The sequence below is a fragment of the Chlamydotis macqueenii genome, chromosome 3 (assembly GCF_036417535.1).
Source record: "Chlamydotis macqueenii isolate bChlMac1 chromosome 3, bChlMac1.mat, whole genome shotgun sequence".
In the NCBI taxonomy this organism is placed as follows: domain Eukaryota; kingdom Metazoa; phylum Chordata; class Aves; order Otidiformes; family Otididae; genus Chlamydotis; species Chlamydotis macqueenii.
The window spans coordinates 10786898-10814115 of NC_141558.1; the positions used below are offsets into that span (position 1 = coordinate 10786898).

At 36.7% G+C, this 27218-nt stretch overlaps 1 protein-coding gene and 1 non-coding gene across 5 annotated transcripts in view; both read left to right on the top strand.

Annotated features, from left to right (window-relative positions):
* The window catches only part of WDR35 (WD repeat domain 35), a 49322-nt gene that overhangs the window by 13223 nt on the left and 8881 nt on the right, over window positions 1-27218 (top strand). For all 4 annotated transcript variants that reach the window (XM_086745129.1, XM_086745127.1, XM_086745126.1 and 1 more), the window contains 11 exons: window positions 1307-1492; window positions 4286-4346; window positions 15098-15242; window positions 16468-16537; window positions 17281-17334; window positions 19120-19229; window positions 20606-20816; window positions 21393-21473; window positions 21606-21742; window positions 24410-24613; window positions 26521-26667. In XM_086745129.1, the coding sequence (XP_086601255.1) occupies window positions 1307-1492; window positions 4286-4346; window positions 15098-15242; window positions 16468-16537; window positions 17281-17334; window positions 19120-19229; window positions 20606-20816; window positions 21393-21473; window positions 21606-21742; window positions 24410-24613; window positions 26521-26667 (1406 nt within the window). The remainder of the gene's footprint in view (window positions 1-1306; window positions 1493-4285; window positions 4347-15097; window positions 15243-16467; window positions 16538-17280; window positions 17335-19119; window positions 19230-20605; window positions 20817-21392; window positions 21474-21605; window positions 21743-24409; window positions 24614-26520; window positions 26668-27218) is intronic.
* Window positions 8439-8511, top strand: TRNAK-CUU (transfer RNA lysine (anticodon CUU)). Its single transcript has one exon. It is a non-coding gene; the product is annotated as a tRNA-Lys (tRNA).

The window sequence follows — 27218 nt, forward strand, 5'->3', positions numbered from 1 at the left end:
AATGAGCTTGATTTTGTTGAAAATCCAAGTAGCTCATGTCAGTTGGCTCATCTTCATTTGCATGTCTGTTGCCTCTCTGAAAGGTAATAAGTAATACTAAGTTATAGTAATAAATGAATGAGGTAGAATTTCCAAGGCTAAAACATGATGACTGCGCAGTGTGTTGTATTTATCCATGTACATCTAAGTCCATTATTTATATATCTATATATATATTTTTTTTGTTACATCTCTACCTTGTGTGAAAGCTGGATTTACTGATTTGTGATTCCCAGAATCATGCTTTTTACATCTGTCCACTCCTCTTCCTCTGGCTATACTCAACAGCATTGTGTTTGAATTCCCACAGAACTCTACTTGGGGGAAAAGCATTGGGTTCTAACAATTTATTACCATTCAGTTTTAGATCTATTCTAAAAGTTCTTTTGCTGACACTTTAGTTTATCGCCTCAGTTTTCTTTTCCTGTAAAGTGAGGGAACCCTTCTGGCCAGCTCTCTGACAAGCTTTCTCCCCTCTCTCTAGTAAATGCTGATGCAGAGAATTATATTTTTTCTACAATTGCATCATCATCCTTAAGTAGTTTGCGTTATATCTCATTTGTTTGTCAACTTCACCTCCTCTTTGAGATATTTTCTGATTCTACCATGTTAGAAAGGATTTTTGTTATTAATTTCTGTAATTTAAATACGTTGAATTCAATAAGATACATCTTAATGCTTTTTTCAGTGTTTTGATATTCCATTTCTTTACTTGCCTTTTTGCTTTTTCTCCTACTTGTTACATGAATAATTATATTCTTCTGGGGAGAAGGGAGGGTTTTTTCTCATGTTACTAATGTGGAAGAGATGATGTGAGTTATTATAGTGCTCTAATATAATTGCTTACTTTCAGGTGTTTATTGTATTTCCCTTCGGAAATTAACTTTGGGTTTCCAAATCACTAGTCTTAGAGCAAGATTTTCATGGCAAGAACCATCACCACACTGGGTATTTCTGTGAACCTGCTGAACAAGGAAGAAACAAGGGGAAGTGATATCATGTCACGTTTTAATATTGATCCTCCAGTTCTGATTGCGATAGGTTATTCTGCGTGATGGAAGGCTTCTTTTGCCAGTTTAATATTATGCAAATAACTTATTACTAGAGCTGTGTTCACATACTTTTAATAAAATGGTTCATTACTTGACAGGTAAAGAATATTGAATACTGTATATGAAATAAGCACTTTATTTCATAGCTGTGGACAATTTATTGTTGAATTCTTATAATTTCTGATAGATTTTATCCAAATTGTCTCTCCTGGCAGTGGGGTTACTGCTCCAATACAGTTGTTTATGCGTATACCCGACCCGATCGTCCGGAATACTGTGTCGTCTTTTGGGACACAAAAAACAATGAGAAGTATGTGAAATATGTCAAGAGCTTGATTTCAATAACAACTCATGGAGACTTCTGTGTTTTAGCAACTAAAGCGGATGAAAATCAACCTCAGGTAAAATCTTTCTTTTAATTTTCACTTGAAACGTTCTGTTCCGCATGTCAGTGCTTTGCAGCCAGAGTAATATGAAATGTAAAAATTCTGAATCTGTGTCGGAGTGTGTCATTCAGTTGTCATTGGACAGAATGGTACTTGAATGGGCTCAGTGTTTAAAAACAAACAACTCCAACAAACAACAAAGTAATAGCAAAAATGTGCAGAACCAGTTAACTGCTTCTGTATTTTAATTCCTTGTAGCCATCAGTAACTTAATGAAAACTGCAGCCTTCAAGATTAATGTTTCTTTAGAAATATTTAGAACAGTTCTCCAAAGAAAAGCTAAAAGCAGGAGAACATCAGAATGGTACCAAGTATTTTGTCAGTCAGAAGTAGAAAAAGGGGATTTATTTATTTATTTATTTATTGTGATATCAATCACATGTTACTACAAACTTCTCTGTTTGTATATTTATTTATTTTAAATGTAGTAACAAATTCTATGATAACTGTATGTTCAATTAATGTGTGTTTGGTTAGCGTGATGGTGTCACACAGTTTTTCTTACTGCGTTCACTTCTGAATTATTTTCTGTATCACTTGTGTATTGCTTACAAAGGAGGAGCATGAGATGGAGTCAATTGGTGCAACGGTAAAAAAAAAAATGCTTTAGTGCTTTTTGCCTGATTGTGCAATAAATTGTGTACTGTTATATGGAGTGAAAATATGGTATACATGACCAAAACCATTTGGTGAAATTGGGTGCAATAAAATCAGATTTCTTTTCTGGGTTGCATTTTTTTTTAAATAGGAAACAAACAGTGGAGGGAATTGGTGTAATATGACTTGAGCGTAAATAAGAGATTTAATTTTAGTATCTGAAAATTACAGATAATAAGCATCTTTCAGTTATTTCAGAATGGCTCCAGTGTAATTATTAACACTGTGGAGGGTCAGCTTTTAGGAAACGAAGTGAACAAGCTTATCCTTTGGGCAGAAGTTCATTAGAGTTGCTTTCTGAGAAGATTTGTTTTGCAATAGATTGCAGTCATTAGAATTGTGATTTCAAGATGGCAAAACGTACAGCAATAGCTGATAGCGCAAAAAAAAAGACATAATTTCAGCAGGAACTGTTTAAAGGTATTGCAAGCGGATGTGAATGTCAGTAAGTTATGAAGAACTTAATGCTGATCCCCAGAGCACAGCTTGGGCTTTCTGATTTGATCAAATCAGACAATGCAAACTCCCGGCACCATGCTGTGTAGCTCATGCAGCCTCTGTCTTGGATACTGTTACTCCGTCAGCCCTTGGCACTCTCTGATCTACTGACTTCAGAGTCTCAGAAATAAATAAAAGGGGCATAAAAGAGGACTTGATTAAAGAGTGAATGTTGGGATAATTTATTGGAGAAGAATTAATATAAACATAATGGAAGCAAACAATAACTAGTTTAAAGAGCCAGATGTGGTTTCCTGCAGAGGTGGAGGCTCAACATATATTTTTATTTATTTATTTATTTTTTTTAAAAAAGAGAAATTTGAGAATGCTGGTGGTAAGTTTAACTCATGAACAAAGAAATAAAAGTACTGGTTTTGAGAGGTGTTTATTGGTGGCAGAACCAGAAAAATAAAGTATTTAATGAAAATAAATCCTTGTTCAGATCTTTTTCTTTGAAAGAATGAAGCTTATACTGTAGCTGAAACTTAAATTCTGCCTTTCTTATGTCATTAATAGGCTAGCAATCTGTCAGTTTAAAGAGGCAAGCTGTACAGTTGCTGTAGTCTACTATCGCAATTACATGAATTGTTCAGGAGGTGAAAGAGCTACGAAGAACTAATTATCTTCCATTTCCTGGAGAGTCAGGATAACAGCTCTTAGGCAATTCAAGTTTTGGCAGCCCTGTGGGTTGTTTGTTTGTTTGTTTTTTTTAAATCTTAAAGACTTTACAGTAAAAGTTGCTACTGAATTTCAACACTTCTCATCCCAGGCATTCTTATTTTCTCGTATAATCATCATAAAGCTATTAAATCCTTGATTTAGGTTTGGAAAAATAAGTACATCAGCAACAACAATGAAGCATTGGTGTTCAGGTCAATTTTGATTTATTTGCATCTTCCTGAATTTAACACACCAGTCTGAGGTGTCTGTGCTATCAAAGCCTTCTGAGCAGGATTACAAGAAAGGCAAAACTAACAAAACTCATCAGTTTTGCAGTATCTGCGACACTGCAGAGCAGAGGGATAACCTTATTCACAGTTCTCCCCACACTGTCGCCCTCTTGGAGATTTTAGGAGACAGAGGTCTGCAAAGGATAGAACAATGGTCCTAACTTCTGGGAGCGAGTGAGGGGATCTGATGCAGTTTATTAGATTATCTTTTGCATGAACAGCTAAGCGAGAGTTGAGTCACTGAGAAATTGCAGGTGTATCATAATAGTAAATAATTGCAGTCTGTACCCCACAGAGCAGGGGGTGGGACGCTGGCAGTCGTGCTCACATGTTATCTGCTGGTGGTAGTCCTATGTATTGTATTTTGTGTGGTAGATTTGCTCCTTCACTTAAAACAGCTGGTCACTTTCCTGTTCTGTGCTTGGCTTCGTGTATAGTGCTAATCGGCAAGTATCTCATTACTCTCATGCTTATGCTGCTTTATATTTACTGCAGTTGTGGTGTGCCTCTGTTTTCTGTTGCTGATCAGCATTAGATTGTGTGAAATGTGGGTTAGGAGATACACCTTCACAGAAAATCTTGTATAGTTTACTGATTTTCAAAAAACGTGGTAGTAATGACAGTTGCTTTTATTTCCATACAGTATGTGCTGGTGCTCTGCAATTCTATTGGCACTCCCTTGGACCCAAAATATATTGATATTGGTAAGCAACTTGCAATAGTCTTATTCTGTTGTTTTTTTTTTTTTTTTTTCTCTAGTCTTTATAATGAATTTCTTATTCAAGTCTGTTGTTCAATGAAACAATCGCTGTGTGGCAACACCCCTTCCATCCAAATGTTGTGACCTTCTGTTCTATATGTGGTTCTAACTATGATTTTATATTGGCTGCTTGCTTCTGCTTGGACTCTCTCTAAATGTAATAAACATGTAATCAAGGGTTCCTGTGTTATGAACTTTAATTTGTGTTGGAAATGATCTATTAATTACTCTGTTAATAAAAATAGTTGCTTATAAAACCAATCCTATTCCTTGTAAAAATTGGCTAAATTGAAACAAACTACAATAGAATTAAAAAAAAAATGTTACTTTTCTTTTTTTTTTTAATGGTTTTTCTTGGTGATTCAGATTTTCCTTCACAACAGTGGTAATTCAACTCCTTTTTAAGAAAATGTACTTCTTTGAAGAGGGTCCTGTTTCTCAGAGCAAGTGGAAAAGATTGGTCTGGGCTTTAATTTAAAAACAACCTGTTGCTGCTTCCCAAATATCTTAAAGATCAATTTCTCATATTTCAATGTTGATAATTTATTTTATTTTTCATCTTCCTCACCATTGTTTTATCTAAGTAGTTGTTTTATCTAAATAGTTTCACATTATAAATGAAAAATTAAAAAAAAAAAAATCAGTGGATTATAACAGAAGTACGAAAATACCCCCAAATCCTAAACAGATCTGAATTCCAGGCTTTCCCTACTGCTTGTTTGCTGCAGGTGTGGTACAGAACATTGCCAAGTAATGGCAAACCATTGTTTTCTGAGGGTCTTGCTAGAGAATAAATCATTGATTTTTCCCTTCAAACAGATGAGGGAAGTGTGGACAAATTGACAAATCAATTGACTTTTGGATTAATTGCTCCACTTCTGTTTGTTCTGGGTTTCGCTTTATTTCTGGTTTGTTATCCAAATAGATCTGAACTTGGATTCACAACAGACGCTGTGAACCCCATTTGCAGTTTTTTTTCTTTTTGACACTTGGTTCTTTGATTAACTTTTTCTGTTTTGATGAAAGGCTAAATCATTTGTAATGAATTTTTGGAAAAATATTTATTTGCTTTTGAATGATAGAGGAGAGTATAGTTATTTAAATAAAAAGCAAATTACTTATTTTTAGAACCTCTTAGCTAAAATGATGGTAAGTAGAAAGTCTGTTTGGCAGTAGACATCTGATGTGATTCCACTGTTTTAGAAAGGTGGGATACACTATACCACTGCTGTGCTCAGTGCTAGAGCACTTTCTGAGCACCCTGAAATACTTAAGAAAAAAAAAAATCCTGTGCATGGTTGATACAGGAGAGGAGCATAGCTGTATTGGAACAAGTTATGGATAAAAACAGATTGCTTATTGTAAACTTAGAAGAATTCCTCCCCTTTTACTTTCCTAATGTAAAGGTGTCTCCTTAGTATGTGTATATAGCTTTAGAATTTACGTGCTCTGATCCTACAGAAATTAGGTTTAATTTTTAAACAAACTAAACCAAAATATTTTCCCTACCTGTGCCAAAAAGAGATCTAGCTATTATGACAAGAAACTTCATGCACTTTTTTTCCATGTAAGCAACCTCCTAGAGCCATTGTTTCATCCTCTTTGCAAAAAAAAAATAACTCTTCTGTCTAAATGAGTCTCATTAGAGAAGTTAGTTCCAAGCCATACTGGTAATGCTTGGTGTTAGTATTAAACAATAAACAAACAGCCATTCTGTCTGATAAAACAGGTGGGAAAAGTGTCTAGCAAAGTTTTGGTGAGGTAGAAATGATGAGGAAAGTAAAGTGAAGAGCTGTAAGACAAGGAAGTAACAACAATTCACAGAAGAATAGAGGTAGGAAAAATCAACAAAAGAATAGAAATAGTTGAAATTATAGAGATTATTATTTTCCTCAACTAGTGCAGTTTTTTATGATATATTAACTAAGTTTGTAAGTGTAATCAGTGATAGGAGGAAATCAGCTGTGAGTCAAATACATATTGTGAAATTCATGCCCTGTATTGTAGATCATAATTAAAATGAAGGGTGTCCTGCTCTGATGAATGAGCTTGGCTTCTTTGTCCTGTGGAATGTTTATGAAATATTGTGGTACTTTTTAGTCTCATAATTTCTGTTTATGTCAATTTGATGCCCTCTTGCCACTTTTCACAATAGGAGTGGCACATTAGAATCTTAAGGATTAAAGTGCCCAGGAAATTCAATACCAAGAATTTTACAATGGATGGAGGGGAATAAAAAAAACCAACCCCAAAACTGAGCACTGAAGTAAGACGATATGGTGGGTGGTAGTGGTGTGGGTGGGGTGCCTGTTGTTTTCTTCCTGTCCTGTCCCCCTTCTATACTTTATGTGCCTACCAGTCTCCTGGACTAACTTGACAGGTGGGATTGGGGCGGTGAGAAGGATTCAGGGACTTATAGGGAGTAGTTAATCTTATTTCTACACTTGATGTCTAAAATAATTTCAGTGAATCATTCCTGAAAGGGGTCTTTTTGCTCTCCATTGGGTACAAAGAAGTCCAGGGCAACCAGCTCATCTCTGTCAGAGATGTCTAAAATTAGGCGAGACAAATCCCACTCAAACGGTCAAAATTAGCTTTGCATGTACACCTCTAACTCTGCATTTAAAATGTTTTCTTTGCATTTTTCTGGTGTTCTGTTTATGTGAGCTTTCTAAATCTTAATCTGTGATAGTTTTATTTATATTATAAACAAAGCTATCAGTTTCTTTGATTCCCCTATTATGACCCATCTCCTACAGGTGTCTGTACACAAGAAGAGAATATTCTCCAGTGACTGAAAACAGTTAGAGAAATGCTATTTAATTAAAAAATGCTGCTGTTGTTCCAACTGTATTTGTGCTGAAGAGATTAAACAATCTGGAAAAAGCTTATCTTCCTTTAGCTTAACTAAGCTTTCTGCAGTCTGTTTCTGTTCCTTTCAATGTCAGAGGATCAGTTTAGTGCATAGATTTACAATGCTCTTTCCCTAGTGAATTGATTCGTGAAAATGCTAGGCATTATAGCCTTTAAACTCATAGATGGACAAATACTTGAGGTTAGGAATATTTGCATTTTTGAGTCCTGTAAAATTTTTGTAGGCTCATTAGTTCAAACATAACAAGCAAGTCTTTCATTGCTGTGTAGTAAAAACAGCCAAAGATGCAGCCTTTTTTTTTTTTTTTTTTTTTAAATAAATGCATTCTGTAAGACTCCTTTAAAGTTCGCCTACCAAGCTTCCAGAAGGGATTGAAGCTGAAAGTGAAAAGCAAATGCCTATAAATAAAACACTTTTGGAACACATTGTGCTGATTTTATCATAGTTACTATCCTTTTTTGTAACCTTTGAAGATACAACTTTATAGAACAACTTGGAATATTTTTAACATAAGGTCAATTTGTGCGAGGTGTAGACACTTGTACACAGTCAAGGTCTTAATATACAGTATATCGTGCTGTTTGTCACAGTTGGAGCTTCTTGGCAGTAGAAAGTATAATTGTTCCAATCTGACAGTGCTGAACTTAAGCAGCTGGCTGGCCTTGCTTAGGGCAATAGCGAGAGAAGATCTTGTAAAACCTTAAAGGCAGAAGACTTTTCTGTAAGTTCTTTTGAGATTCCAGTTGGTGCATAATTTCTAACAAAATCAGTATCCTTTTGTCCTGTTTATAAATGAAAAAAATCAACTCCGGTGAGTTGTAATGATTACTCAGGTGAGAGTAATCATTAAGCAGTACAAAATATACCATCCAGTTATCTTGAGTAAAAGATATTATTGGCTTATGAAAAATACATTATCTGTCTGTGAAATTCTTTATCTTCTTTGTATGAAAACAGTTTTTAAGGCTATTCTCTTTTAGTAGAGTGATAAATTGTTACATTGAATTCTGTCCAGAAAATAAGTTGTTTAGGTAATTTTTATTTTGAACTCTTGTTCTTGTTTTAGACTTTTAAGTGCCGTATTTCAGAGTGGTTGTAAAACATTTAGGTTGTTACTTCCATTGATTTTCATAAATAGTTATGAAAAATGCCTGTTGTAGAGCCCGGATAGCTCAGTCGGTAGAGCATGGGACTCTTAATCCCAGGCTCGTGGGTTCGAGCCCCACGTTGGGTGCCAAAATAACGGTCGTAGTTCAGCCCTGATCAAGACCAGACAACACAGTCTCTCTCTCACTCCCCCCACCCTCCGAGAGAACAGGGGGAGAAAAAATAAGGAAAAACGGCTCGAGGTTTGAGATAAGGACAGGGAGAAATCCTTAAAGTTACCATCACGGGCAAAACAGACTCGACCTGGGGAAAACTATTCATTTATTACTACAAACAGCAGGATAATGAGACAGAGAACAAGATAACCTCTCTCCACCCCTCCCTCTTCCCAAGCTTAACATTATCTCTACTACCTTCCCCCCACCCCCGAGCAGCACAGGAGGGAAGAGGGAATGGGGGTTGCAGTCAGTTCATCATACGTTGTTTCACGCCGCTGCTTCATTGTCAGGGGAAGAACTCCTCACATTCCTCCCCTGCTCCATCGTGGGGTCCCTCCCACGGGCCACAGTCCTTTGTGGAACTGCTCCAGCGTGGGTCATCTCTTCCACGGAGTTCAGTCCCTTCAGAACAGCTGTCCCAGCGGGCCCTCCATGGGCCACAGCCGCTTTCAGGCATCCACCTCCCCCGGTACGGGGTCCTTCACGGGCTCCAGGTGGATCTCTGCTCCTCCGTGGACCTCCATGGGCTGCAGGGGGACAACCTGCTCCACCGTGGTCGTCACCACAGGCTGCAGGGGAATCTTGGCCAGGAGCCGCATTACTCCTCCCCCTCCTTCTGAACTGACCTTGGCGTCTGCAGCCGTTCCTCACAACAGGCTGGTAGATGTCTCTCAGGATCCTTTTTACATCTTATTCACTTCTCATCTCCTCTCCACTTCTTGCAGCCGGGCTGGACCGAGTTGGGCCCAGTCGGCTGCCTGGCGAGAGGCCAGAGGGTGAGGCCTGCAAGGCCCATGAGGCCTGCGCCTCCCCCTTTGCTCCTCTGCCCCCTCTCAGCTTCTTCACATCTTCTCTTCTCCTTTTTTTTTTCCTGTTTTCCCCTTCTTAAATACGTTATCGCAGAGGCGTTATCACGGAACATTCTGCTACCAATCGGCTCGGCCTTGGCCAGCAGCAGGTCCGCCCTAGGACCGGCCGAGTCCACTGAACAAAGGAGAGCAACTTCTAGCAGTTTCCTACAGAAGCTGCCACCTTAGGCCCCCCCTCACTAACAAAACCATGACAATGCCTTCTCATATAGCAGGATGTTTCTCAACAGACCACTCGGTATCTGTGTGCTCCTGCCTATTCTTAAGCGAGTGCTCTTGACCTCCATGAGTCTAAAGTATACTTTTTGACTGGCTGTGATTACTTCAAATTGAACACAAAATATCTTTGTTTTTTAGCAGACTGCCCCTTGTTGGAATAGCAATCGCCTGGCTCTCTGCTAAGCGTAAAGATTTTACTCCTCCTTGAGACTTTGGCGCCCTGTAGGTCTCTTGGGCTTTGACTTTGGTAGGGAATTGACAGTGGAGAAAAAAGATTGCTAATCTGGGAATGCTAAGTAGTTGATGAAGCATTTGAATAATAAACATGTGTTAAGGCAAAATTTGTACAAATTGTCAATAACATTTTATAAAATTGTTTCAACTAAGTGCTCTTAATCTTCTAATGACAAAGTAATTTTGACAGTGCGCAATGTTTGATTCACTCCAAGGAGATGTAAATCTTATGTTGTTGGGCTCTAAGCCAATAGTTCAAGAAAGGCTCAAAAAGAAAAGTGCTTATTCCCTTTATTCTGTTGAGATTTTAATTATGTCATTAGCTTTCTAACGCTTGCCTCTGCTAATGATGGCAAAATAAGATTTAATCAGTCATTATCTGGTGAAAGGCCATCACTTCAACTTTCTTTAGACATTGATGGATAATTTCACCTTACAGCTCTTCCTCATATTGCTCATTGTTTTGTCCAAGGGCATTTTTCTTCCTCTGCTTTCTGTGCCTTGTTTTTAGGGTTCTTCACAATAGCCAGTGTTTGCTAGCCCATAAATTAGTCTTTTCTGCGTTGTCTAGCATTATTATGTTCCATCCTACTAAGGTACAAAAATGAATCAACACAGTTTCTTCTGTGCGTGTTTCACAGGCTTTCTGTCAAAGTCTTTTCATGAATAACTAAATATAAACTACAGAAGGTTAAATATTTTGCTGTATAGTATCTTTATAATGGAAACACAACAGATGGTCTCTGCTAAGAAAATGTCACTCAAGCTGGATTATATCATCTTCTTGCATATGCTCAGGAGCACTGACATAGTGTTGAGCTGTCTTTCACACGTGTGTTAGCGCCCAGTGAAATGAATATAACAGCCTGATCCACATACAGGCGGATTAAAGGCAGAGTGCTGGAGTCACGTGTAGGTGTTTCGCCTCCCTCCTAGATGCCTTCACAAGGATGACTGAATTCCATGTGGAACAGCACTTGAATTGCTGTTACTTAAAGTTGATCATTTTAAAGTAAACTCTATTTTTTTTTTTTTTTTTTTTATTTCTTTGTGTTCTGTAAACTGTGGTCATGCATGAGTTGTCCCATGTGCAGTTGAGTTGTCCCTGCTGCTGTTTGATGTTTTCTTCTTTTTATGAGGTAATACTTCCAGAGACATTTGAATTGAGCTCTAAAATTAGGTAGATGTTATTGACCAGACTAAGTTTGTTCCAGGTTCTCAGGAGCAGCTTGTAACAGCCTTGCATGAAAATAACAATTTAGTCTTGTATCTGCCTGTCAGATTGCTTTCTTTCCATCGGGTTTAGGTAGGATTACTTGTCCCTCTTGTGTTTGTATATCCTATTTCATATACTAGAAAGTGTCTCACCTTTTTCATGCAGCGAAGTAATATAGTCATGTATGAAGTTTGTTTTCCATCTACTATTTTTTTTGAAGAAGATTGGACATGTTCTAACTGTTTTCAAGTGAGATAGAGTGAGTGTGGATGAAATACAGACATCGGAGGAGGTTATTTGAGATTCCTGGATATCTAAGTAATAACATTTCTCTCCTTCATGAAGGAGGTTTTATGAAGGACCAGTGAAGAGAAATGAGGTGAGAAGAGAAAGAAGAGCCAGAAAAAACTAAAAGGGCAGTTGTTTCACATGTTGGCATTGCTTTGATGGGATGGTGTGTTTAATCCCTTTCAGTATTTTATCACTGAAAAGGAGAGCACCTTTTTAAATGTTTTCCATACATATTTTCAAAGTCTGAAAATTAACTATTAAGACATTAATACCAAAGTTAGCAATCTGCAAAATCAGTGGGAAAAGCTAAACAATTGAAGAAGTCCGTGTGTTCAGGACAGAAAGCTGCTATGCAGTGGAAACGCTGAGCAGAAGAATGTCCGAATCTCTCGCCTCCTGCTGACTTAATGTGCTTGCGTTTCTGTCTGTTTAATAATCAAAGTATGAATTCTAAAGGAAACTAAGTAGTTAAACCAGCTGCCTAGAAAGGGATTTTAGATCTTCCTCAGCCTGAAGGGATTGAAATGAGCACCTTTCCTTTCCCAGAAAAGGACAAATTCCTTCCTTCTCTGCCCCAGCAACAGCCCAGACTTGGAGTGGTTAGGGCATAGAATCACAGAATGGTTAGAGTTGGAAGGGACCTTCAAAGGTCATCTAGTCCAACCCCCCTGCAAGGAGCAGGGACATCCCTGACTAGATCAGGTTGCTCAGAACCTCATCCAGCCTGGCCTTGAACGTTTCCAGGGATGGGGCCTCCACCACCTTTCTGGGCAACCTGTTCCAGTGTTCTACAACTCCCATTGTAAAAAAATTTTTTCCTAATTTCCAATCTAAATCTATCCCCCTCTATTTTAAAACCATTACCCCTCGTCCTAGGCATCCAAGGCATCCTCTCCTTGTATTGAAGCTATGCTGTTACACAGCCAGGAAGGAAAGCATTTTAGGAGCAGAGTGTAGCCCAGTGATTAAGGCTCTGAGGTGAGAAGGAAGAATAGAATAGAATAGAATGGAGTAGTTCAGCTGGAAGGGACCTACAATGATCGTCTAGTCCAACTGCCTGACCACTCTAGGGCTCACGAAAAGTTAAAGCGTGTTGTTAAGGGCATTGTCCAAATGCTTCTTAAACACTGGCAGGCTTGGGGCATTGACCACCTCTCTAGGAAGCCTGTTCCCCATTTAACCATCCTCTCTGTAAATAAATGTCCAGTCTAGACCTGGATTTTAGTTTCTTTTTCCACAAACTCTTCTGTTTGTTTTTTGTCTTTCCTTGTTTAATGACTGGCCAGTATAAAACGCTAAAGCAATTTGAGGAAAAAAAACCCGTATGTCCTACTTTTAAGCAATTGTTTAAGCTATATAGGTAATTTGTAAAAGCATTGGTCCCCACATATAGGTACTGCTCTTCCAGATGTGTTTTTGAAAGAATCTGATCCTGATGATTGTGTCTCTGTGCTGTATATCCCTCTCCCTGCAATTTCACATTTGGCTTAAATCCAGTCATTGTTTAGCCTGCTGCTGCAGAGAAGGGAGGGCCCTGCCCTCTATGCTGGCTGCTCATTCCTGCCCTCTCCAACATTTGTGATTTTTCCATTTAATCAACTTAAACTAATCTTTTATTTATTTAATTTTGATATCAGTTGGATGAATGAACTGATCCAGCTTACTCTGTGGTCAAGCTACTGCTAAAGCTGATACAAAAGAAGTGGCAGGGAAATGTGCTATAGGTTGGTATGTGGGTTTTTTTGACAGCAACAATGAGTTTAAATCTTAGGCATGTTCATAAAAATCCCTAATTGATTGTATTCCTCTGGATAAAGCATAGATGTGTTGCCATCTTGTTTCTGCATCACAACAGAGCTTACGTTAACATCCTTTTTTTTTTTCCCAGACTGGGATACTTCCAAGTGTGCACAAATGAGTAAGTTTAGGCTCCATGGGAGCTGTAGGTCAAATGGGGAGTCACCTGGTGAGTCTGAGGAATGCCCACGGCTTTCAGATGTGGGCTTGGTTTAGCATTGTCTTGCAGTAAAGTGTTTAAACGTTGACTAATTTGAGTCCAAATACGAGGCTTAATACTAAAATTTAGTGATTTAAGCAAGAGGAAACCTTATTCCCTCACGAGTCGGGAGATTCTCATGTTTCATTTTTCAAGGATAAAAGCATTGATATGGTATGTACAACTGCAAGGTAATAACAGAGTAAATACATAGAGAATTTATTAATGATGTTAATGAAACCGAGTAGACTATATCCTTCAGTTGTATGTGTCTAATTATTGAAATGAATGTGTTACAAGTATATGAAATATACTGAGTTGCACGTAATGTAAACAACTGTACTGTTCACATGGTAAGCACCATCACTAAGCCTTCTTATCCAGTATTTACATTTATACTAAAAAGTATTCTAGAGCCATCAGGTAGTTTATATAATCCTCTTGGATTCAAAGAAATAAAATCTGTTCAACCAGTCTTTCCTCATCTGTCTCTCGTAGCACTGCTCTTCTTTATGGCAGGCTTATAGCTCCCTCCAGAGTTCTATTCTGTGTTAAAATACAGGAGAAAAAAAAAAAAAGAGAGATTGTCATAGATTCACTGTAAAACAATCAGATTTTGTGCTGACAGCCTGTTGTCTGTATTGACTCAGTGTTTCACTAACAGATTGGGCTACACAGTTCTTTTGAATTTGCCTGTTTTGTCTGGTAGCATACTGATTTACTTGTAGAATTTGAAAATATTGGGGGATTTATTGCATAAGGTTTTACATTTTTTTTTCCTATGCCTTTTTATGTGCATTCACTGGGTTTCAGAAAGATGAAACAAAGGACTGTAAAAGAAAAAAAAAAGAACCACAGTACAGTCAAGGCAGTGTATTAGAATACTGTAATGGTGTGCATATATATGTATTTTATTTTTTTTCCCATTGTTCACTGAACATTGACAGCAGTAATGAAACACTCAATTTATCCATGTATTCTAAATGGGTTTAGGGCTAAAGTAAAGAAAATGCCTTCTCTTTGTACACTGTGATCTTTGGATGCACTAATGTAAGACTAAGCACACACTTTGCTAAATATTTAATTTGCTGCCATGCAGATAAAGAATTGTTGTTTGGCCCAGCTATTAACTAAGATACAAATAGCATTTCTAGGTCTTGTCTAACTCAAAATTTGTAAACTGTTGTGAAGTGGTGCTAATCAAAGAATCTCTTCTAGATTGTCAACTTTTGAGTAGTCTTCCTTTTATATTTGAATAATTACAAATATGTCAGATATGGAGGTATTTCATAAATCTCATTAGAGATTTGAGATATTCCTGAACTGGTCATGAACCTGAAAATTTGTCTATGTATATTTGATGTCTTCTGCATAAGCACATGGAAATTTGCTGAAATAAGAGGGAGAAAAGTGTCAGCACTTGTAAATAATTTCTCTGTTCTTCTGAACAAGGCCACAAGGCCCTAGTGAAATTTCTTAGAAATTAATGAAAACTGCTGGTAGGTTGTGTGTGGTGTGGGGTTTTTTTTTTGGTTTTTTTTTTTTTTTTTTTTTTTTTTGTTGTTTTTTCTTCTTGTAACCTATGGAGATATGATTTCATCCACCTAAGAAAAAGTTTACAAATTAGCGTCTAGCACACTAATTTTACAACCATTTGGGTTTCATAACAGGGCCGTTGTTTGTCACAATGACCAAAACGCATGTGATAGCAGCTTCAAAAGAAGCATTTTACATCTGGCAGTATCGTGTGGCCAAGAAGCTCACAGCAATGGAAATTAATCAGGTAGCACGGACCAGAAAAGAAGGCAGGGAAAGGTTTGTCTTCAGGCTTTGTAATTTTTCTTCCTTTGCATTGGTATAATCCATGTCTAAAATATGAACTCCTGTCTTCTCATTTTTCTGCTTAGATTTGTTGACTTGCAAGCCTGTAAGATTAAATACTAAAGAACAGTTTTTCATAACAAATGTCAGTTTGTTATCCAAACCTCTTAGACTTTTTTTGATTAGTTCCTGTTCAGTGTCTCCATTTGCTTGCTGTGTGCTTCCCTTACAGAGCTGTGCATCTTGATGCTTTTTTTCCCCTTCTCCTTTTTCTTCTCCATACTCTTGGTTTCTAGGCAGCTGTATTCCATTCCTGCTTTTTGTGTGTCATTGGCTGTAAGGACATAGTCTATCCAGCTAGTTCTTCTCTAAATACACTTGTACCTGATTGTATCTTTGAAGTCTAATCCTGTCTGGACTTTTATCCTCTCAAACTAAACAAGCCAAAGTCAACATCACCTTGCCTCCAAAATATTTCCTTCCCAGGTGCTCACTAGTGGCATTAACTTTTCTGTGACGTTCAGAAGCTTACAACTTTGTTCTGATTTTCTTTTGTGTTATTTTATGTTTTCTTCCATAGAGATGCTATAGCACCTTTCTATAAATCTACCATCTCCTGTCACCATATATCTATAATAATGAGTAATTATTTGTACATGGTGTAAGAACTCATATTTTTCTAGTACCTGAATGTCCTAGCCTTGGACAAGATTGTAAATTTGACAGAAATACTGAAAAAGTAAATAGTTGTAATTCAACATAAACTACGATTTTAGCAGTCTAAAATTTTTCCTAATGCTACTTTTTAAGGCAAAAGAGAAGTTATAATGAAGTATTGAATATAGTAATACACAAGTTTTGTGGATCTGATGGTGAGACTCCCCGTAAGTATGGAGAAGAGCCTGAGAAAATACAGAAGTGCACATTTGAAAAGAGACAACTGAGGTGGCTGATGGTTTGCAGGAACTTCTTGTTGCAGAATGAAAATTTATAGATCATATGGGAGTAGACCATTGGGGGCTGTGAAAGTGAAAGCAAGTACCACATCTTTATATCAATACAAAGCTGAGTTATCAAAGGGGATACCACTGGAACATAAGAGCAGGCATAGCTTTTATGCTCTTTTACCATTGCAGTGGTTTCTTTTCCAATGATTATATACTATAAAAATGATCCTTTCTTCGGACTCACTTTTTCTTCTAACTTCCCTTTTCTACAGGATTTATCATATTGATGACACCCCCTCAGGATCTGGAGATGGACACCTTGATTACAGCAGAGCTATTGAAGTGAGTGATGTTTTTAACTAGTTTATTGTGATGTCACTGGTAACTTGAAAGAGAATATTTATTTTCATAGATTTTCATTAGTAGGAGTGGTCATATTTAAACTTTCTTTTACTTCTGCCTTTTGTATATAAGTGTTATTTTTCTTCCTTCTGGTTAGTGTGTTGTTACTGTGCCATTATATATTACTGGAAATGTACACCAAACTATAGAGAACATAGAAAAAGTATATTCTGGGGTCCAGTATGAAAACATCGGCGGTCTTCTTGGTACGAAGCAGCTCCCCTTACTTCAATAAAGTATAAGCTTGTTGAAACTCATTAACTGTTGTAATCTTTTCTAATATTTTTTGCCTTTTTCACTATGTGTGTGTGTGTGCGTGCACGCATGTGTTTGCTTTTCTATTTACCAATATACCTGAAATTAATTTCAGGGCTCACAAGTCGGGGATAGTTGCCTTCTTGTGTTTTCTGTTAAACACCTGTTACATTTTGGGTTTCTTATTTTTCTGGAGGAAGGGCAGGAGAAGAAAGGAAGCTGTTAATATTTTTATTATCATGATTCCCATAACAAAGGCTACTAATGTAATAAATTATCCATTTATTGTATACTGACAAGGTTTGATAGCCCCTTTTCACGTGGATACTTAGTAACATTCTTGTATATGTAAATAAAACTTCTTTCTTTAACACTGCATTCTTACTGTTGCATTAAAACTGATCCTGATATCGCTTATATACTTTCAGGGAACAAGAGATCCAATTTGTGCAATAACAGCATCTGATAAGATACTACTTGTGGTAAGTGACATGATTAAAATAACTCCTAATTGCCTCTTGTGCTTGTAGGCAGAAGATTCTTCTGCAGTGTGTTCATAAGCAGTCATAATTTCAAAGCATTTCTGAATTTAGAACTTATACAGATGTAATCTCTTTCTAGACTTCCTCAAAGCTAACTTTTCAGAAGTTCTTCTGTTAACTTGGAGTCTTTCTTTAGGAGGGCTAATTCACTAAGTGCTTACAATTTAAGTACAGACTAGTTGCCTGAGTTAGTACATATACGTAGGGTTTGATAAAGTCCACGTTAGAACTTAATTCTGTCATCTGAGTTCTGGGAAGTCTCTTATAGGTTGTATGTAAATGCACAAATATTTACAAAGTTTGTCTATTTACATATTAATAGTATGATGATAGATAATATCACATGTATGTAGAATGCTATATACCCATTAATACATTTATGGATTATACATGTCTTAGGTATGAGGTATTGTATCATGCCGAACAACTGGTGCATTTTTTCTTTCCATCTGAAATGAGTGATCTCATTAGATGAACAGACATATGGGTGGGCTTTAAAGCAAACTAACTGAGCAGAACAAAGATAGAACAACACTATTTCTTCGTTTTATCCACCTTCCCAAGAAAGATCTTGATGTTTTCTCATGTTCCTACTACGGTGATATGTTTTTTTTTTTTTTCTCTGTTGTTTGACTACATTTTACAAAATCAGTGGGTCACAGGAGAAAACATGAATGAAAAAAGGTTAGCAGGTTTGTGCTTGAAGAATAAGAGTGAGAAAATTAAATTAAGACAATTATTAATCACTGCCTGGTTAAGAGGAAGGGAATGAAAGGAAATGCCTTTGAGACCAGATCTGGGTAAATGTGCTGAAGCTGAATGCATATTACAGCAGTTAAATTTTCTAACACTTCTGACCAAATCTGCTTTGCAGTTTATAGGGTATACAGATGTGAAGAAGTCAAAGATGAAAGGTGATTTATGCTGAGGATCTTAGTGATGGCTTGGGGGGAGAAAAAAAGGAATAATGTTTGGAGTACCTTTAATAGCAACTCATTTTCAGCATAAGGGTTAAACAGTAGGTAGAATAACGAGTATGTTGTTCAGTCTACAGAAACACCATGAGAAAATAGTGGCAGTGATCATTTCAGTCCAGGGATGTCAAACTCATATTAGACTGTTGGCCTGATAGTGTCTTGACATAGGGCATGGGTGTGTCATTCAGCAAAATTCTCTAAAGATAAACCACATTGGTACTTAGATTTGTTTACTGTTGCTCAAGCCTTTGAATAACCCATGTATTTTTCAGCATTTACTTTTAAAGCTAGCTTAGGTCTTGGAAGTAACCGGTGAAACTTGTTAGCAGGCAGACAGCACTACACGAACACAGCTGTACTGCTTTCAGACCCAAGCTGATACTGTTTGAGTGGATCTACCAGTTTGGGACAGGGATCTTTATGCTGTTCTTTTTTTATGTAGACCATGTCTGAAGGTTCATGGGGAAGTGCTAGGGTCCTGAAACTGTTCTGTAGGCTGTATGTGGACTATGGCTTTTCGTTTTAACATCCCTGCTTTAAACAGATCTGTAAATTGTCGCATCTTAAGAAGTATCTTATGTAATCAGCAGCATTTGTAACTTCTAGGATGATGACATTCCTTCTCTCTGCTTCTGCTTTGTCACTTATCCAAAACCTCTTTTGTCTAGGACAGTATATAAATAAAACCTTTTTAAAGAGTTTATTGATGTAAAAAATAGCTCAATAAACAAGTATGTCTTTTCTCCAGGGAAGAGAATCGGGCACTATTCAGAGATACAATCTTCCTACCGTTGGTATGGTACAGAAGTATAGCCTGAACTGTCGTGCGTATCAGCTGTCTTTGAATTGCAACTCCAGGTAAGTTACACATCTGCTTCCAACACAGGTATCCAATTTTAAAATAAACCACTACAATTGGTGAAAAATGCCAATTCTATGAATTCTGTGATTCTAAAATGTACTAATTTTACTTTAATATAAACTATGTGTGAATTTAAGTTGTTATTAATGGTTGCTTAACCATTTATTTACTACTAGTTAATTACACCTGGCCAGTCATCAGATTACAAACACAGTCTCTCAGAGGAAAGCTCTCAAGTTTTAAACTCGGGTATGTGGGGGAAGTTTAAGGAAACATACATGAAATTATCTTTGTTATCTTAGATGAACCAAACATAAGCTTCCTCTGATCATGACATGAATTGACAAAGTTATAACCTGAAATTTTATATCTAAGGCTTCTTTATTTTTCTGTGTCCTTCTGATGTCTGGAAACTTTGTTCATCCCATGTTAATTTTCCATTGTTACAAGCCGTAGCTGGTGGTAAGCCTCTAGTAAGACTGGTTTTCCTAACCTTCAGCTGTGCCAATACTGAATTTGCTTTACTTAACAGCCATTTTTTTTTTTTTTTTTTTTTTTATAAGAGTGAGTATGAGAGTCTGCAGAAAAGTAAAAAAATATACTGAGTAAAGAGAACTTGTAAGACAATATTAATCACTTCAAAATAACTTTATAATTTCAAACAAAATTCATAATGTGTGTGTAGATTGATCACCTTTTTAGGTATAGACCAAGAACAGATTGCTTCACTTCTGCGGCTCTGACTAGATCACTTTGCCATTTATTTTTGTTTTGAACCCAAGCTGTTTGCTTGTGGAAAAGGCTCAGATCCATAAGCATTTTGAAGTTAACTTTCTAAATTGCTTTTGAAATTTTAATAGAGATTAAGGGTGGATAAATACCGTTCAATATTTAGAAATGCTTTTAAAATGATGTTGTAGTAAATGCAGGCTACTATGATTCACTGAAGATCGATGTAACTGGAAATTTTAACATGTAACCCTTTAGAAATTTATTTTTCCTGTATTTTAAATAACTTCAAAGATTAATTTGGTTATACTGCATATTTTGTCTGGAAAAAAACCTAAAGATTACTGTTTGTTGAAATATAAGAAATCCTGGTTTAGAGATTAACAGTCTGCATTACTGCACTGTCTTTTTAATTTAAGAATCTGCTTCATTGCCTCCTAGTAAATAATGAAAACCAACTCTGTTCAGTTGTTAATTCGTAATGAAAATTACATGCATTTCACTGAATCTATGGGATTATACTGGTATTAGATTAGAGGGGCAATTCGACCTGAGTGTGCCAGTTTAGGGAACTATTTCAGATTCACAACCTTGAATAGTATTAATTAGCTGTCTTGGTTTTTCTTCTTTTGTTTTTCTGTAGTCGTGTTGCTATCATAGACCTTTCAGGTGTTTTAACTTTCTTTGACTTGGATACACGGGTAGTAGACAGTACAGGACAGCAAGTGATAGGTGAGCATCTGAAACTGGAACGCAAAGATGTCTGGGATATGAAATGGGCCAAAGATAACCCAGATTTGTTTGCAATGATGGAGAAAACAAGAATGTATGTTTTCAGAAACTTGGATCCGGAGGTAAATATTAACACATGTAAACTACTAATTTTACAAAATCACTTGTAAGCTAACGGCTTGATGTTGAATAGTATTGTTCTTTTGCTTACCATTCAATTAGGCAAGTGTTTATATAAATAAACTTGCTTCTGGAAATCTCAAAATCTAGTCAGCTCTAATGTGGGAGTGTTGTTTAGGAACAAATAAGTAAAATGAAATATCAGTCCTGGAAAGATAAAAATGCTGTCATATTTTTCTTAAATGTATGAGATGTTTTTCAGGACCATATTTTTTGTATGCTTTGAAAAATACAAACATAATTTTAACAAATATATTTGTAAAACACAGTTCAGTTGAATCTAAATATTGTCAGATTTTCTTTTGCCTCTTTCCCAAAACATGAGGATTTTTAATTATGTCTGTGTATATGGAATTGTCAATAATGTTAATGATTTTAGTATTTGTTTCCTGTTGGAAATGCAATTAAATCTTAGTTTGGAGAAGAAGAAAGTCTCTTTATATATACCTAACAGATTTGGTTATGATTTCATCAGACAGAATACAAGTTCATTCCTTTGTAACTTATTTAACTTTAAGGAACCTATACAAACTTCTGGATATATTTGCAACTTTGAAGACTTGGAAATCAAATCTGTTCTTCTGGATGAAATATTAAAGGTAAGTATAATTAATTTTATTTTGTAGGAAAAAATGGTGTCTGTCTTAATGATCTGAACAGTAGATATCTATGTTGGGTGAAAATAAAGGTGACATGGAATAAAATAATGTTTCTTTTATCTATTATTTTAGAATCCTGAACATCCTAACAAAGATTACATCATCAATTTTGAGATTCGGTCATTACGAGACAGTAGAGCATTGATTGAAAAAGTTGGCATTGAGGAATCTTCCCAATTCATAGAAGACAATCCACATCCAAGACTTTGGTAAAATCTCTTTATAAGACAACTTTGTTTAAATCTGTGTTATTTTTTATTCTTTTTCTGTTCAGACAGATCTAGTATTAAAGTACAAAACCTCAACTCAAAACTAGCCAAAGCAGTATACTCTTTAAACAGAATCATTTAAGAAAAAGCAAAAAAAACCCCCAAAGGTAGCAGTGCTCAGCTGCCCTCTGAAGGGCTGCTATTCTAATTGAGAAAGTGTCTTCATTGGGCTGAATCACCTCCAAAGGAGTATTACAGCGTTGAGGGAAAGCCCAGAGAAAACCTTGCAGTCCCCTGTTTGCCTGGCTCCCCGCCTCTTTTGCAGCTGGTGTTTTTGGGCTGTTTCAAGCTGTGTGGTGTTACGATTTCCCAGAATGCAATAAAGTGAAGTTTTTGTGCCTGAGCATTTGAGAATTCAGGAGATGCTGAGCAAGTGTTCAAGACTCCTGAGCAGCCATCTTAAAAAAAAAAAGAACTTGAGGCCAGGGCTTCCCCACGCTCCTAGTTCTTGAACCCAAAGAAGTGGGCTGCTGTTAAATTGGAACTCTAAAATTTTATGGATGTTGTAATAGCTAGAATGGAAGGCATGCTGCGTGTGTCAAGGTGGTGGGTACAGGGTACAGGCTCAGGACACTTTTTTTGCTCTGTGCTGTATGAGCCCCAAAATGCAGTGCTCCCTACTTTTAGGGGCAAATCTAAAGGAAATGAAAAAGCTGGCAAAAAGCTAACTTTAAGTTGGTTAAATTAAAATTCAAATCAGTCATAAGTTGAGAGGGTGTTTATTTATTTATATATTTTATATTGAACCTTGATGACAAAAAGCTTAAAACTCAGTAAAAGGAACACATTAGAATGGTAACAAGCTAAGAGAAGTTGACTAACCTTTTAGCATTTTGGACAGGCCATAAAGGACAGAAATGAGAAGGGATGAGTACGTTAATCATGTTACAATGCAACGTCGCAGAAGTAATCTGGGAAAAGGAGACGTTGGCATACTTAAACTAAGCTTGAAAATCTTGCACAGCAAACATGTAAGAGTAAATCTGTGAAAACAGAAGTTCTGGAAATCTGTTTAATATCCTGTGTCATAAGTGCTGGAAGAGTAAATGCCTCAGTAGATAATTTAATGAAAAGTCAGTAGCAGAAATTAAAACTTCATTGATGAGTTACTTCTTGAATGATGCCAATTCTCTTTAACTCTCTGGAGATTGTTTCTATAGTTGTACCTTACTTTAGTAATTTTGGCTCTGTTTTGAATCTAACTGATTTCTTGCAGTGTTGCATGTTTGGCTTGCATCAAGGGGGATTCTGACAGTTCAGAGGGGAATTTAGAATTGGTGAAAGTGTGACCAAGACAACTTACTTTAAAAGTTTGTCCCAAAAAGCATTCCTTCCTATCCAGTTGTGCTTTCATCTCCAGAACGTACGTTCTGAAAAACAAGATTTGATAGCTGCATGTTGAAAGTTTCTGTCATAGTGCTGTAACTTTATTAGTTTGAGTATGTAGGGTAAAACATTAGTTTTGTGAGTCTTCATTTTTACTAATGTCTTGAACTAGCTGAAGATTTTTTTTTTAGTTTTGAAGTTCATGCTTTGCTAGTACCATCTATTTATTCAATATAAAATGATTATTAGTTTTGAAAGTCTATGTCTCAGTAAAAGTTTAGTATCATAAAATCACAAAATATATGTCAAATGCTGTTCACCTTGCTCCAAAATTGCCATTAACCTAATTGTCATTATGTAATGAAACATATAATATGTTACATAGTTACACGGAAGAAAGGGATTAGAAGTGCTGGGTATAAAGCAAATATATTCTAGATCAGAACGGGACAGTGCCCTTACTGCTAGAATGCAACAAACGGGATGACGTGTGTTGCAGATCAATTAAATTTGCCATGCTGTTTTTCTATTGGTTTCACTGATGTCAGTGATGAGCATTTGAGTTGAAGTGATACTGACCTTCTCAAATTGATTCAAAAATACTGAGTTGATGCTGCCTAAGCATGGCTTAGGTCACTGAATACAGTAATAATAATATTGGTTTTGTCAGTGCCCTACTGCACTGGCTTTGTTTCACAGTGTCAATCAGCCAGTCTAAATTTACCTGGCCTGAAGGCAGAAATTCTCTATTTGCAGAACGAACCAATGGAGCGGTACCAGTACAAGGTTTCCCAAACTGCCATGCTGTCCTAGACTTTTGTCCTAACTGGACAAGGAATATCCAGATGGATTAGACAGATATCTTATACTTCATGGCTAGTTTCGTTGGAGGCCTTCAGACTGAGGCTGCCATCAAGGCTTAAAGTTATGATATATGCATAGGTAGAAATATCTAAATGGAACTACATCGAGACCAGCAACACACTTCACATAGGACAACTTTAATACTCAAACCCTGCCCATTCCTCCCAAGCCAGTGTCCATTTGAACAGTTGAACTAAAGAGTATGAGAGCAATTATTTGAACATCTTACCCTGAGCAAGTACTGTAGAGATCACAGAATGTACTGGGGACAAACATACAACTGAATTAAGATTAGGTAGTAAACAATACAATTAGAGTAACTTGAATGTTGTCTTTGAATAATGACTAGTTAAATGGATCCTCATTTAATTTACCTTATAACTGCTTTTCCATCCTTTATGTTTGTTTTTCACACAGGCGTCTCCTAGCTGAAGCTGCTCTTCAGAAGCTGGATCTGCAGACTGCTGAACAAGCTTTTGTACGATGCAAAGATTATCAAGGTATTAAATTTGTGAAGCGTCTAGGCAACTTGCAGAGCGAGTCAATGAAGCAAGCAGAAGTGGCAGCCTATTTTAGCAGATTTGAAGAAGCTGAAAGAATGTATCTGAATATGGACAGAAGGTAATTGCATGTAGTCATCTCAGTAGCAAATAAAGAAAAAGAGTCTCAAAAAAAAAAAAAAAAAGCTTGCCTTAATAAGGAATGACTGTTTTAGCACTGAAGATTCTTTACTAATTTCTGGAAACACAGAAGAGGATCGGATGGAGAGAATTTTGTTGTATCCACAGATAACCAATTCTATATGTAAATTGGGGCATTTCAAACTGTTTGCAAAACCTCAGTTGCTCTAGGTAGTGCTGTGTTTCGTAGATGTTTTTTTCACAAGTATTTTGTTGATATTACAACTGGGCCTCCAAAAATGCAAGCAAACAATCTTAACTAATGTTTAATTTATGTACTGTTGCTCTTAGCTAGTAGCCAAGTACACACATTCTTTCCAATTACATATACAAACAACAGAGTTTTTAATGAACTGTAATCTCTGGAGAGACAGAAAGAACTCTGGATGAAATTGTGGATGAATCAATGGAATTTTTGCTCAGGAATTAAAACAAACACAGCAAAATTACAATATTACTGGGAAATGTAAAGTAATGCTAAGTAATTAGCTAGAGCACTGTCTTTACTGAAAAAGGATAATGAGAAAGAATAAGCCGTAGTTGTACGATGTAGACTGTAGGTGGTGATCAAACATGGAGAAGCATGAATCACTTAAGCACATGTGAAATTTTAGGCTTTGATTAATGGAGCCGTGAAAAAAAGTAGGGAATGATGGAGAAGAAATGATTTCTTCTTTCATGCTGTAAGAATGAGAAACCTTCCTTTTCCGGTGTAAGGAGGTGGGGGAGAAGGCAGGAACTGAGGAGAGATGCACATTAGATGCTGGTAATGGAAAACTTTCTTGCACATAATTAATTAGCTGATGGAAGTATGCTAGTTTGGAGAGGCAGACTGCCTCATAAACACTTCAGTCACACTGCAGCACTGCTTTTTACATATGGCATATTCCTTTCCACATGGCTGAAGAGAAATTTGGGCATTATAAGATTGCAGAAGTCAAAGACTTTTATTACTGGTTTCTTCAACAGTAGAGCATCTTATTCCCCAGCTACAAGGATATGGGAATTCTGTATTGATCTTGTGTCTCCTCACCACTAGAAAAATCTTGATAAGGACCTACCATAAATCAGGCTGAAATAACTGTATTTTCAAATACAATTTTAATTTTTTTAGATAGATGCTCTTATTTAGCTGACTGCACTGCCTTGCTATTGCCTTTCTTAACTCACTTGTAAGTTTAGGACACTTTTCAAAGAATTGTATATATCTCTCCCATTTATTTTCTATGCATGTGCAGAATTGCTTCTATGTGAAGTAATATAGAATTATTCTATATGGTAGAAAAATGTGCCAGACAGACACACGGTGGGTCATATGTATGCATGAATAATAAAAAGGAAAGACTACTTCTGAGTCCTTTCTCCTTCATCCAAAGTAATCTTGAATCTGAAAGAGAAGTCTCTGAAATTCATTTTATTACATCTCAGCTTTAGCCTCCATAGTTCATATTCTTTGCTTCTTGGCCCTTCCCCTCATCTCCCTTTTGCTTTTAGCTTTTTGCAGCTGCTGCCATCTATTATAGCGGTCAGCAGTGAAAGATAAAGTAAAGTATAGTGCACAGAATAAGAGGAAATCTGAAGTAGCATCAGCCCGGCTGTCTCAACAGCTGCTCATTTAACTCCTCATACAGGAGTATGGCTAATAGGGAAGTACGATACAACCTGTGAAGTCTCTGAGTATTTGCTTTTATGGAATACTGTTTCAATTGTAAACAAGGTATCTGAGATCACTGTGATACCTACAATGGAGGTTATGAACATGAAAACACTTTTGGATGCTTTTCTCAATATTTTTGTTATCTATTTTATTGTCTTTGACTTTTTCCTGCTATTTTCTGTTTACATTAGAGATCTTGCCATTGGATTACGAATAAAACTGGGAGACTGGTTTCGAGTATTACAGCTGTTGAAAACTGGCTCAGGTGATTCAGACGATGCCCTTCTCGAACAAGCACACAATGCTATTGGAGACTATTTTGCAGATCGTCAGAAATGGTATGTTCTATAGAGGAACTAATAAGAAGTAAATTACAAAGGAAATCATAAAAACTGATGACAAGACTTAATTTATGAGGAGGGACAGACATCAGGAAAGTCAGGATGCAATACCTAGGATAATTTTGGAATGATGAGATTGAGCTCAGACCTTTATGTTTCCACCGCTGCAGGCACCTTTAAACAGACAGCTATTTATCAACTATCTAAAGAATGGAATTAATAAATATCTCAGTTTTGCCATAAGTCTGTCTGCTTCAAAGAAGGGGAGGGGGAGAGAAATACCTATACAGTTAGACTGGGTACAGAAAGTGTTAAAGAAAAAAAAAAAAACAGTGAAAAGTAGTGAGAGAATTATTAAACATCACTGAATTTCAAAACTAACCACAAGCTTTTTAGAATACTTAAACCCACAGATATTTGAAAAGGTCCAGAGTTCCCTTTGACCTGGATCTGTCTCCAGCTATTGCCCAAATTGGGCACCCAAGAAAGATTTTAAGAGCAGTGCATGCATGTGATGGTATTTCTCCAGAACACATTTTGCAGTCAGG